At 35.5% G+C, this 13,893-nt stretch overlaps 1 protein-coding gene across 3 annotated transcripts; it reads right to left on the reverse strand.

Annotated features, from left to right (window-relative positions):
• Positions 1–885: 885 nt before the first annotated feature.
• LOC18442510 (C2H2 and C2HC zinc fingers superfamily protein) lies at positions 886–13,469 on the reverse strand. 3 transcript variants are annotated; one of them, XM_006852726.4, is made up of 11 exons: positions 13,292–13,469; positions 12,834–12,888; positions 12,635–12,715; positions 12,473–12,500; positions 12,257–12,339; positions 9,581–9,613; positions 4,405–4,483; positions 3,216–3,268; positions 2,339–2,399; positions 1,285–1,367; positions 886–1,196 (listed from the first exon to the last, which is right to left on the reverse strand). In XM_006852726.4, exons 2-11 carry the CDS (start codon positions 12,852–12,854, stop codon positions 1,101–1,103), a joined length of 618 nt encoding a protein of 205 aa, XP_006852788.1. In that variant the 5' UTR covers positions 12,855–12,888; positions 13,292–13,469; the 3' UTR covers positions 886–1,100. The 3 variants fall into 3 exon arrangements, 2 of the variants coding, with proteins under 2 accessions (XP_006852788.1, XP_020528006.1); XM_020672347.2 differs by having other exon boundaries at positions 12,834–12,950; XR_016047073.1 differs by lacking the exon at positions 3,216–3,268.
• Between the last annotated feature and the right edge of the window lie 424 nt (positions 13,470–13,893).

A 13,893-nucleotide genomic window follows, 5' to 3' on the forward strand; every position in this document is an offset into this window, starting at 1 on the left:
TCAAAATTTCTAAAAAAAATATAACATTAAGTATTCATGACCAAAATACTTTCCAATCCTTGCCAAAATGATAGAAAACATAAAAACAAACTATTTTACAAATAGATTTCTTGTTTTATGACTTTTCATAATTTTTCTTAATTTCTTTAAGATCCCTGAGTAGAGCCCCCTGGGACAACTCGGGCTCGGCCGCCACCCGAGTCCTAGCTGACTTGGCCAATTTTTCAAGTACTGCTATGAACTTTAAAATGGCAAATAATTGACCACAAATTTGACTATCCATCCTAGTAATTTTGACTCAGAGATGAGGTTTATATATAAGACGTCCATCTAACAACTAAAATTAGGCTGCATTTTCAAAAGGGTGCTGTTTGTATAGAGCCTAAGCTCTAAACAATCAAATCAGTATCGAGAAATGTGGTTTCAATACTGAAAATATTTAGGATAGACTCGAACTATTTTTTCATAATTATTTATAAATTTTAAAGCTTCAAAATAGTATAAATCAACTGATCTATAAAAACTTGAAAATCTTGAAAATTTATAGTCCAAAAATACATTATAAAATACACTATTTCCAAAACTTGAAATCCATTTTTTCCTCATGTCCGTGCATCTTAATGTCGAGATGATCAATTCGAGGAAAATTGAGCATCAAAACAAATGAATTTCTTGAGGTAGGCTCTAATTTGATTGTTTAGAGCCTTGGCTCTACATAAACTTTCCCTTTTCGAAATCTGCTAAAAGATGCAGTTGTAATTGAATGCAAAGCTGGCTATTTTTGGCTGATCTTTCTTTCTGAATATTTTTTACCACTAAATTTCTATCGAAAGTTCAGGGGTGAATGCCAGTTGGCCAGAATATGTCTTTACAAAACACACATTCTTTCGAGAGAAAGAGATTTCTGCTGAATTGTTGGAGAAAATTTTCATGAGAATTCAATGTTCCTTGAAAATCTTCAAAAGCAAAGAACCAATGCACAGGTACGAGCACAGTGAAGAGATGAGATCCTAAAATTGAAAACGGAAACTATGATTTATGAATGTTACAAAGCATAAACGATGATTTTGTGACCACATTCATTATAAAAAAATTATTTTTCAAGTTTTCTTGGAAGACCTAAAGCCACCAAAACCCATCATGGCTGCCATATCTGTGTCCCCTTCCTCAACATCATCTTCTACCGCCTTTTCCTTCTGCATTCGATGAAACTATTAAATCAGTAAAAACAAAAAAAATAAAGGATATTTCAGTCATTATATGTGTATAATGACAAAGGCCAACCTTTTTTTCCTTCTTTCTTTCCCGGCGTTGCCGCCTCCTCTCTTCTTCCTCTTCTTGCTGTTTCAATATCCTATCATCCAAATCTGAGGCAGCAACAAATAAACCATTTAATTTAACTAACATCCCCATCCCCCCCCCGGGGTGCAGGTCCCACAAAGCCAACAAAAAACCAACCACCTGTGTATGCTATACGGTATAACATGAGAGATCCACCATCCATTCTTGATAACAAATAATGCAGATTGATCATACTTAGATGAATATCCAGCACCAGGATTTATGGTTGAAGTCCAATGTGCATCACTAGAATAGATGGTGGATGTCCCAATGGCCTAACATGTACTAAAAACCACTGGCATACTTTGATTTTAACACCCCACTGGCATACTTTGATTTTAACACCAACAACGGAACTCTTCATATTCTCTCTCTCTCACTAAAATTCCACTTTTTTTTTAACACTCTGTGAAAACCCCTTAATTGGGATAAGGTTTGTTTCAATATCCTATCATCCAAATCTGAGGCAGCAACAAATAAACCATTTAATTTAACTAACATCCCCATCCCCCCCCCCGGGGTGCAGGTCCCACAAAGCCAACAAAAAACCAACCACCTGTGTATGCTATACGGTATAACATGAGAGATCCACCATCCATTCTTGATAACAAATAATGCAGATTGATCATACTTAGATGAATATCCAGCACCAGGATTTATGGTTGAAGTCCAATGTGCATCACTAGAATAGATGGTGGATGTCCCAATGGCCTAACATGTACTAAAAACCACTGGCATACTTTGATTTTAACACCAACAACGGAACTCTTCATATTCTCTCTCTCTCACTAAAATTCCACTTTTTTTTTAACACTCTGTGAAAACCCCTTAATTGGGATAAGGTTTGGATGATGATGATGATTATGTGAAAACCCAATATGCCCTAAATTGTGAATGAGTTTCCCTCAATTTTACAAAATCTAAAAAAGAACTCCATTTATATTCAAATCATGCCCCATTGTTAATAAAGGAAACGATGGCTTATTGAACATTTTACCTTGCTCGGTAAAGCTGCCAGCCACTTTTCGTTTCTTGAGAATTTCAAAACGATCTTGGACCTGGAAACATAGTATAATTAGCAACCCAGAATACTACTTTCCATTGAAAATGAGATCACAATTTCATTGTCAGACCCCACTATCAGAGAACTAAAGAAAGCAACAGGACAACCAGTCACTCACAAATAAAAACGTAGAATTAACAGTTGAAGAATAATCTGACGACTAGATTAGATAACAAAGACGAGATGTCACAGGTGGAAAGAATACCTCGTTTAACAACTCCACAGTACATATGTATTACATATGGACCATTTAAGGAAAAAATAATGAGGTATAGTGAAGTCAGCTTTCCATTGGGACCTTTTCACACATAAATATATCATTCTTAAGATGAAGCTATCGACATTGCTCCAATCTATCACATTCCACTGAAGCTGAATATTTATTATAATAAAGATCCGGTTCCTATTCTTTCTCCTCTTGAACAAATAATGTTGAAAGATGAACAAATAATGTTGAAAGAGGTAACAGCTAAGTGGTCACTAATGCAAAAGGCATGGGTAAAAACAATTATTATAAGAAACAAAAGGATAACGGACAACTGTGCTACTTGCTTTTGTTTTTTTTTTCATGATAACTGCATCTGAGTTACTTTCAAAACCCCATCTACTGACGCTTTGGAAGAGTAAGCCATTTATAAGATGTCACACCTCCATAGCAAGGAGCTGACCACAATAGAGTACAATGTGAATTGAAGTTCCCATCTAGATACATATCCATGATGAAATTTCAAAGCAAAAAGCAATAGATTGCTTGAAATACATATCTTTCCTGAGCTCAAAAGATACATCACTCAGTTGAGGATAAAAGTACCTGTTGAAGAGATGCCCTCTCTACTCGCATTGACATTCCCAAAGCTCTTTGATCTAAAGACAAATTACCACCAGATGCAAACTCAAGTATGAGTTAATCTAAGAGATACATTACATATGAGAAAAGATTTTGTTACCTATGGGCCTAACGGTCAAATTAAATCAAGGCCAATCTAACAATTTTATCTTTAATGTTTTTTTCGATGGACCTGAAATTTTGGGACCAAAATATCCCAGTCCGTGTTAGTGAACCTGGTAAAGGTATTTTGGTCCATATTTTTTGTTTTATTTTTTTGGTTCTCCTTGGTCAGTCACACATGCCTCAAAAATTTAAGGTCATTTGGATTTATATAAAAGAAATTTGAGCTTCCAAGAGTGTGCAAACACCTTCACCGTCAAATCAGCCGATATTCAACCTAGGCCATCAGGACTGATACTTCCATCAGCCTATGTGGGATAACAGACATTCATATATATATATATATATATATGGGGACTGACTTCATGTCATCATGTTATTATAGTACAATGAAACCACAATTCCAGAAAACCATATTTGTGGCACTTGTATGACCCCAATTACATATACCCTCTCTTCATCCTAATAATCAATCCCCCAAAAAAATAAAATTCAATTTTCACCCTAGATATGGTCAGAATGAGTCCCCTTCAACAATGAATCTAGATCATCCATTTGGTGAATTTCAAGATCTAGGCCTTTTAAAACTAAAAATCATTTTTTTTATTTTTCAACATTATTCATCTAATGATAATAAAGCCATCTAAAAATTTTGGAAAGGAAAAAAATCCTTCTAAGGCCTAGATCTAAGCATCTTTTACCAAAATGGATGGCCTACATTAATTGGGCAAAAAATACTTTCTAAGTTGTGTTTTCAAATTTTGCTTTTTCGTAATTGTTTATTGGAATGAAAAGAGTGTATATTAAACAATTAGGATCAAACAAATGGATGTTACAGGCTGTTAAATGGTTTTTAAAGATTGTTTCGTTATATTTCTATACAACAGTTGCATGAAATCATTCCCTTCTATGTGTGTGTGTGTAATAGAGATAGAGAGAATTATTTCCCAAACATTCTCATATATATATGTATATATATATATAAGAGAGAGAGAGAGAGAGAGAGAGAGAGAGAGAGTTTTATTTCTACCACATTCTCTATAATGCTTACGTTTTTTCCCATTTATGTGATCCAAGTAGTTTGCAGAATCCTTAACGACGCATTCACAAACACCACAATAGTAGCCAGCCTGTAACACAAATATTACAAGAACATGAGAAGATATGTAAATGCGAAAATTGTTAAGAGCCCCATGATCAAAATCATATGCAAAGAATATTTAAGCCAACAATATCAAACTATTAACCATCAAATTAGTGGCACAAAAAATCACTACTTAAATAGAAAATTGAATTCTATATTGGATAACTATCCTATAATTTGGAAAGGATTCTAGCAGAGCAATTCAAGCCAAGAAAGAAGAGATGATTTATTTATGGACAAGTTGAATACAAGAAGACATAGTTCGCAAACACGGCCTGGTTGACCCAGACTCACCATGTCGACAGGCGAGGTCTCAAACCAAGTCAAATTAACTGGTGTCCCAGACCAGTCCTGCAGGCTTGGCTGACCCGGCCAAGGCCAATCATGACTCATTTGCCCCAGCCTGGCCTTGCCAGGTTCCACAGGTTGTCCTTTTATTTTAAAAAAAAAGAAAGGAAGTTTTGTTTAATAATCATAACGAACTTTGCTAGTTAAGACTTAAATTTAACACGAGTGGAGCACAAATTGAAGATACAATATATACAAATATATACAACCCTTTATTCCTCATAATTTACCCCTTCAAGAAAAAAATACTCAAAGAAAGTAGTCTCTCTCTCTCTCTCTCTCTCTCTCTGATTTTATACAGCATTGAGACTCTCTCTCTCTCTCTCTCTCTCTCTCTGATTCTATACAGCATGAGATCCTCTTTAAAAGTCTTAAAATTTCTATATTTGATCCACTGGCCAACCTACAGAGTCACGGGTTGACCCAAACTGGGGACTAACTAAGTCCAGGTTTGGATAAAGAAAAGGACAAGTGAATCTATTTTAAAACAAGACATTCTTCAGCCTTCAAGTACCCTTTGAAATCTAAAACCCTATTACATTAGTAAAAAACATGTTTTAGAAAAGAGAACACAAGGAAAGATAAATCTTTTTCACCATAGCATCATGATTACTACTCGCATAATTATACACATACACTGTAATACAACCCGCCAGAAAAGGGTATGCTTAGTGAAGAATCAGAACGCAAAGAGGTAAATGAAATCAACTTTGGCTGTTTCTACGAATAATATTATTGTAGAAAGTAATTCTGCAATTTGATTCCCGAACATTAAATCATATAGCTGGTGATATAACTTAAATTAGAGTTCTCAAGCAATCAGTATCATCATCATTCATACAACTCATTGCCTTTATGAGCTCCTCAAGTTGGATCAATTAGCTCCAGTGATGCAATTTATATAAAGTTAACATGTTGCAAACTCTACCTTTCTATCATTTTCTCGTTTTTGGTTTAACTGCATATATTTCAGAAGTTGTGAACCTTATTTCTTTTGGCGAAATTGTTGATAAAAATTTGTGATACTTAGTTTCTAATTTCTACAATATGATGGATTGATGCAACAAGTTAATAGAAAATATGAATATGTAACTTATTTTGAGATGGTTGGTAATCCTTGTCTTTGTTTCACTGTTGCAAAAACTCGAGTTAATTTTTTCTGCGCAGTAATTAATTAGAAATTCCATCCTCTGGAACTAAAAGACAATTTATAATGTCCTTTTTGGAAATAAAAGGCAAGTAAATATTGACGAAGCTTTATGTAACATCATAAGAAACATTAGAATCTAATGTTCCCCACTTTTGAGGTGGGTGAGAAACCTAAAAAAGTACCATATCAATCTTTTTTCTTTAGCAAATTTTAAATTTTTTTGAGCAACTATAAAAAATTACCATTTCTTTCTCCTCTCCAATATCAATCTCGGTGAGGCCTCCATACAGGGGGGGAGCCCCAAACGCTTTTATGGCCACTGCTAATTCAAATTTGGGCCGTCCATTTCAATGGACAGTGAGAATCTAAGGGATTTAGAGTGTTTTGGAGCTTCAAACCAAATCCTCCTTGTAGAAGCCACTCCAGTGTTCAAAAAAACAGACCTCCCAACGCCTAGGCAGCTGCCTAGGCGGTACGTAACTCGCCTAGGCGGCCGTCCAACGCCCAGCAGTGGGCGGCCGCCTAGGGCCTACGCCCCGCCCAGAGGCAGAAATGTTTTTTTTTTTTTTTTTGACTTTTTTTTAAGATATAAAAGGTTAGAAGGAGGAGTTTAGGTTCATTTGAAACCTAAACCCACAAGAACCCCTTTTACAGATAAAGAAACCTCCAGAAAACTACATTTCATTGGATCGAAGTGTTTCTCAAAGTTTGAAGTTCGAACACAAAACTTTATTTTTTAGATTGCTTGTTTTATTTTGAGATGTCTTATTCAGGAGTTAGTCAAAGTAGAGATCCGGGTTGGAAATATGGATAACACCCGAATCCAAATGGCATAAATTGCGTTAGATGCAATTTTTGTGAAAAAGATACAAAAGGACGCATAAACCGGTTTAAGAAACATATTGCCGGCATTAAGGGGGATGTTGACCCTTGTAAAAATGTTTATGAAGCTATCAAAGAGGAGATTAAGCAATATATAAGTTATGTAAAACAAAAACAAGAACAAAATCCTTATCATAGATCTATTTCTGCTACTTCTAGAAGAAGTGATCCAGATTGGAAGTATGGATACCACCCAAAACCAAATGATAAAAAATGTACAAGGCGTAATTTTTGTGAAAAAGATACCGATGGGGGTATTAACCGATTCAAAAAACACTTTGCTAGTGTTAGAGGTAATGTTGCTTCTTGTACAAAGGTTCCTGAAGCAGTTCGGGATGAGATTAGACATCTTCTGAATTTAGAAGAACCAAAAAAGGATGAAATTAAGCCTTGTTCTATGGAAGTATCTTCTCCAGGTTCTAGTCGGAGTAGTTATCCAGGTTGGAAGTATGGTTATAACCCGAATCCAAGTGATAAAAATCGTATTAAATGTAATTATTGTGGAAAAGATACTAATGCGGGTATTTAACGGTTTAAAAAACGCCTTGCCGGTATTATGGGGGATGTTGCCCTGTTTAAAAATGTTCCGAAGGCTACCAGGGAGGAAATTATACAATATTTGAGTTCAGAGAAACACAAAGAAAAGGGTAAAGCAGCCAAGACTCCTAGGGCCTCATCTGCACAGACTGCACATACTAGTAAGAGGAAGGTAGAAGAAAATGAAGAAGAAGAGGCAGATTAAAAAGAAACAGAGGAGGACAAGCGTTATATTGAAGAGGGAGATGACTCTGATGATAATGGCCTCAACTCTGATGCATATGATGAGACTTGCCTTATTAATATTCCTTCTGATGATGATGACGACTAAAGACTCTTGCCTTTTGGTGCTGAGTGTTGAGTGTTGAGTGTTGACTGTTGTGTTGAGTCATGAGTGTTGACTTTTGTTAGAGTGTATACTTTCTACATTTCTATATATTTTTGAATTTTCTGTTGTGTTGAGTGTTGACTTTTATATCCTACACTTGTATGATTTTACAGTTTACTGTTTAAACAATATGAATTATCAAAATTCTCTTCTCGACGTCTATCTTTTTTTTCTCAACTTGGAATATGGTATATTGATATTTGGTATGTTTTTTTCAACTGGGCAGCCGCCCAGGTTTTGAGCGGCCGCCTTGGACCCGCCTAGCACTTTTTGATACACTGAACGACTCTAAAACAATCTCATTGAGAGAAAATAGCTTGGAGCTTCAAAAATATTGTAAAAATGTAGCCCCATAGCAGATCAAGGCCGTCCATTTAGAATGGACAGTAGATCTAACGGATTTGGAGTTTTTATGGAGCTCCAAAATTAAATCTTATTTAGAGGATCATGAGTATGATTTGGAGGTGATTGGAGCTGTTTTGGGCCCCTCACCAACCTTAAAAGAGATTTTTGAGGAGGGGAACATTGTCGTCTAATTTTCCAAGGGACACAATGTTTTCCCTTTATTAAATGCATGAATTTTTTTTTCCTTATGATGAAATCCTAAAATGCCAGCATTGAATTTGAACAAAATATTCTATTATTCTCATGTACTTATGCTTCACAGTTTGGGGAACTGGAGAAACTGTGGTGTTTGACGCCAAACTCAGGTCCACAGTGTTTGTCACACCTTTGCTTTGCCTGAAAGTGGGCAATAGAAGGACAGTAATGGTATGTCACTTCAGATCCCTCATAATAAAGACATGAAAAGACTGCAAAGATGGAGAGGTTCAAAAAGCTTATATCAGAGCCTTCTAGTATGCCATTTCACCAGTAATACAGGACTTCATAACTTATCATGTGCAAAATCACATTGCCCTCAATATACTGAACTGAAACAGAGTGCACACAATTAACTTGATTGCTGGCAAAATATCCTCCTTATTAATTACATACACGGCACTCAATATCATCTCATAACAGACGATGTTATAACAAACTCAATGCCAGCAGCCAGGGTAGAATTTTTAAGGATGATGGAAACAGAAAAGGAGGTTAAATGGAAAATAACAAACAACGATCAAAATCGTTCTCTACACTCTACAGACAGGTAAGAGCTTTAGGAGGAGACTTCTTAAAGATGGACGCAAATAGGTGGTCCATCTAAAAACAATTGAAATTAAATGTCCAACTATTTTCTTAATAGAATTATTATTTCTAATTTTCAAAATTTATTTATTTATTCATATTCATGATCGCCATGATAGAGATTACATGTCCTTAAAAATTAAGTGCAAAAATCCATCTCAAAAATAGATTTTTAAGAGGTGACTCATTTCTACATGGACTCATAGAAACCGTGTCCTACATATATTAGTATCCATAATAATGTGCATGGAATGATAATAAAATTGATACTATACCTAGAAAAACAGTCATCTTTGATTCATTTAACAATGATTTTGAAACATTTCAAGTGTATTTTTAATGAGTCGCCACTCCTAGAAGATCTTCACGCTACTCTCATCTGCTGAAGAGAACAATCTTAATCCACTTGGCAAAATTATAGTTTGTATAGCGAATAATTAAAAGATTTGACAGTACAAGCAAGTTCAAGGCTACAATAATTTTAGCACTCCTCTAACTCTGAAGGTTCCATAAGAACTGACAAGAAGAAGAAGCTAAATACCCAAGGCAAGAGGTAAAAAACAACACAAATCAAATAGATGAGGAAATACCTGCTGGCTTAAGGGCGCTATGGGAGTGACAACCTGAAAAGCAAAAGGCACATTATGTCAAAAAAGCTGTAAATACCTAAAACTAACCAAGGATGGAGAATAGTGAAGGATCACTCCGCTTTCCTTAAGGCATGTATAACTGGAGACAAAATATACGAGAATTTTCATGCCCATACTATAGAATAAACGAATTTATTTAGTAGTGATGAGAAGTTTCTCATAAAGCTACAACAGCTGCAATTATCACTGCAAAAATTACGGAAACACTTATGCAAATCCATCTAACAAGGCTAGCGATTAATTCAGAATAGAAGCACATATAATTTGTATATGAGAGGACAATTTCATTTCAATTCAAACTAACAATAGTTGACTCTGGCTCATGATTATAAGCAGATATCATATACAAGGAACTGTATAAACAAATATATGAGCCACCAACCATAGTTTGGTAGCTCACAAAGTCAAAGCATTTGTTTTGGAGAACAAAATGATTCGGATTCAATCTAATTTCTAAAATTCAGTCATTAAGTCTGCAAACAGTAGGATAGATCATCTATGTCCTATAGTTCAGTTTTTAAGTCTGCAAGCTTAGGATACTCAGCTGAAAACTAACGTCGAATAAAATATCCATCTGTCCGCACTATCAGATTCCTTCAACATCGTTCCTGAATACCAAAATTTAAGATGCCTCCTAAAAGTAACATTATGCCATTTCATAGCAACGACAAACACATGTTAATCTATTGAATAAGGAAATCAACTGCTATATTCATCTAGAGACAGATAACATTAAAACTATTCAAAATTCAAATTAAATAAATAAAAATACACAGCATACAATTTAGAAACCCAAATTAATAACAAGCTACATAAAACTGCAACTCCCAGTTCATGAGTTGTAGACACTCCCAAGTTTCTTAGTTAACATAGAACTAGGCATTAGAAAAGAGTGTTTCAGGCATTCATTCAAATCTACCAAACATTTTCCACCTAAAAGGGCCAGAAATATCTGCAAATGCCAGTTTCCATTACCCTAGAACTCACAAGGTTTAGGGTTCCAGATAAAATAATGTCAAGGTGACCAGCAGCTCAAATAGTCTTGGCACTGCTCTGATGCCAGGCAAATGCACTTGGCAATGTGTTTGGCACCATCGTAACTGTCTAGTTTTGGTTACTTAGGGAGAACCAAAGGATTCTCCATGTATTCATGTGAACAACAACATTTTTATAATCTTGTCAACTTTTGCATGCATAATTTAAGCTGTATTTGTGACATTTAAAACCTATTATTGGGTATTTGATCGGTGCAGCTCACAAATTGCATCTGTACAATTAATTTGGGAAGAGCGGGGAGGTCTTTCTTTCTCATTGTAAAAGTGAGCATAAAAGCAGAGAAACCGATTTTCCCTATGGTCCATGGCCTAACAAATGGGGGATAGAAGCCCTCCATTCACCACCATCAGAGAAATCACGAAAACACAGATTTACCCTATAATCCCCATTCCCAAAACCCACCTTATAGAATACAATCTATCTTGTTTGAGCTTCTAAATTCTTGCAATCCATGAATGCGTTAAATGCTAAAAGATGTTTTCCATTACCCTAGCAAGGAGAACTTACAAGTTTAGGGTTTCTACAATAGCAGTAAATGCGAGGAAGTTGACATGGAAATGCTATAATTCGGCCTACTTACCATCTTTTTATTAGTTGTTAACAAAACCGTATAACTGCTGTGTCCACCTTAAAAACATAAAAAGAAAAGAAGAATCCTAAGTGATGGTAAGGATTTTCTCATGTTCTACTCTTTAAAATACCCAAAGAACCTTGTCATGTTAAAGAAAACATACAAAGTAGGGGTTCCAGAAGCAAGCCAGCTTGCAAGCTGGCTTGGCTGAGTTCAAGATGAGCCGAGCTTAAGCAATATTTTACAGCTTAATGAGACAAACTAAGACCAGCCTGATAGCTCATTTATCAAACAAGCCCAGCTCAAGCCAACACAACCTTGGCTTGAGCATGTTTAATATATTGTGTATGCATTCTATATAAACAATTAATAACACAACATACATATCTCACAAATACGTGTAATTTATAAGAACGGCACATGATCAGCTAGACTATGGCTTGAATTGGCACATTTATGGGCTTGTTTAAGTAAACAAATCAAGCTGAGCTGAACTCAAGCTTGCTCCCCTTAATCAATCCAAGCTCAAAGTAAGCTGAGCACAAGATGGTCTTCCGCCCATGCAAGATGAGCTTGACCATGTCCAAGCTCAGATCAGCTTAGCCCTTTGACACCCCTTATTCAAAGGGCAACTTTTTTATGCAGCAAGTGGCTTCTACAGGCCATAATATCAAACAGAAGCCTCTACACCCTTGCTTTACATGCGTATTTTCTTATATAACTACATTACTATGTAAAACAGACAAGTGCATTGTAGAAATCTATAACCACATAAGAAAAAGCCACCCAAGGCACCTTCTTGCTTCAGTTCTATATTTCCTTTTACAAAAAAACCCTATTGTTGCCGGCCAATTTTCTGACTGTGTTCAAGTTCCATTCATGTTTGTGTATATGCCCTAATACATATGAACTATAGGTGAAAACATGCCATGTAACATGATAATAAAAATATGAAAGAGCACAAACAAAGTAAATAAGTAACTGGTAACCTGGGTTTTCCCCAATCGAGAGACAAGATCAACTTCATAATCTCTATGCTTCAAAGGTTTCCTTTGCACTGGGGTCACTCTTGCTGAATAAGAAAAATCGCAGACAACACTAATTAAATGAAATCAGTACAGAAAAATAAAAAAAATGAAAGGATAAGGAACATATAAAAAAGAATTGCAACAAAACCATATTAGCAAATTCAGTAATGTCCAAACCTTTGGACTTCAAGCGCCCCTCTTCCTCCTGCAACAGAGTAAAAAATATTCGAATATTAGAACAGACCTCGGGGAAAAAAAAAAAAAACACTTCAGCCCAAAATAACTTGTCAAAACATAATTCCAACTTGTAATGGTATCATCAAAAATATATGGGCATGCCTGCTCTTCTCGCTCACGAGCACGTTGCAAATACTCCTCTCGGTCCCATTTTCTTCTATGAGTATTATCAACCCCAGCAGCCTAAACAACAAAAATATTAAACCCCACACATAAAAAACAAGTAGCATATGAGGAATCCAAAATCTCTGATTTGTAACAGAAACACAGAGCAGTTAACATCCGAAGAATTGAAACTCACGGTATTTCCCGGATGAGCCATCAGAAGAGTTGGCCTCAATAAAAATCCACCGCAGCTGAATCATCAAAGCTCCAAAAGTCATTCCATGGAAATAATGATTCATTTATAAGAAATTTTCTGAAACCCCGAAAAGCAAACAAGCGGTAAGATCACTGAGACAAGAAAATAACAGAAAAATATATATATTGTAAATCATAAATAGAGATAAATCCACGAAGAAATCAAAATGGTATACTAAATGAGATGATATTTGCGTCTCTCAAAAAGCCATTTGCAATTTCTATTGATCAAAATACATGAATTTTGGACATACGAAAGAGGGAAGGACGATTTAAATGGGATTGAATAAATAGGTAAAAGAGAAAATAAGCAATTAATCCGAAAAAGAATGAAAAAGAAGTGAGATAGTCATCCAAAAAAAGGATGAAAAGAAGAACGAAACGAAAAAGAAGGGTTACCTGTTTGAACTCTAGAGACTGGTTTTCTCAAGGTTAATGGCGGGGAAGATAGTAAATGACGGTCCTTCTCCAAAATCAAACAGAGCCTCTCTCTCTTTCTCTATCTCTCTCAAATCAAATAGAGCCTCTCTCTCTCTAAAATCAAATAGAGCCTCTCTCTATCTAGAACAAAAAAAACCTCCTGAGCCGAGCAGTAGAGCGAAACTGGAAATAAGACCATCTGAATCCTATTCATCTGAAAAATAAGAGACATTTACTAATATGACCCTCGTAGTTGATGATTTTACTGGAATGTCCTCCCCTTGGAAATACGTATTTTGAAAGATAATACACGAGCATGAACCCTCTTCGCGCTGCCAATGAAATGTGGGAAATTTATCTAATATATACTATATTTATTTAAAGGGTGCGGTTTGTATGGAGCCTAGGCTCTAAACAATCAAATTAGAGCCTATTTTCAAATGGTATCGAGAAATGTGGTTTCAATATTGGAAATTATCGCTAAGATACCCATATTTTTAAAAAATTAGAAAAAAAACAACCCAATTTCCCAAAACCTCACCCATACCCATTTTCGTGAAACTTTGGACCAAACTACCATT

The sequence above is a fragment of the Amborella trichopoda genome, chromosome 13 (genome assembly GCF_054954075.1).
Source record: "Amborella trichopoda isolate Santa Cruz 75 chromosome 13, AtrichopodaSantaCruz75HAP2 v2.0, whole genome shotgun sequence".
Lineage (NCBI taxonomy): Eukaryota > Viridiplantae > Streptophyta > Magnoliopsida > Amborellales > Amborellaceae > Amborella > Amborella trichopoda.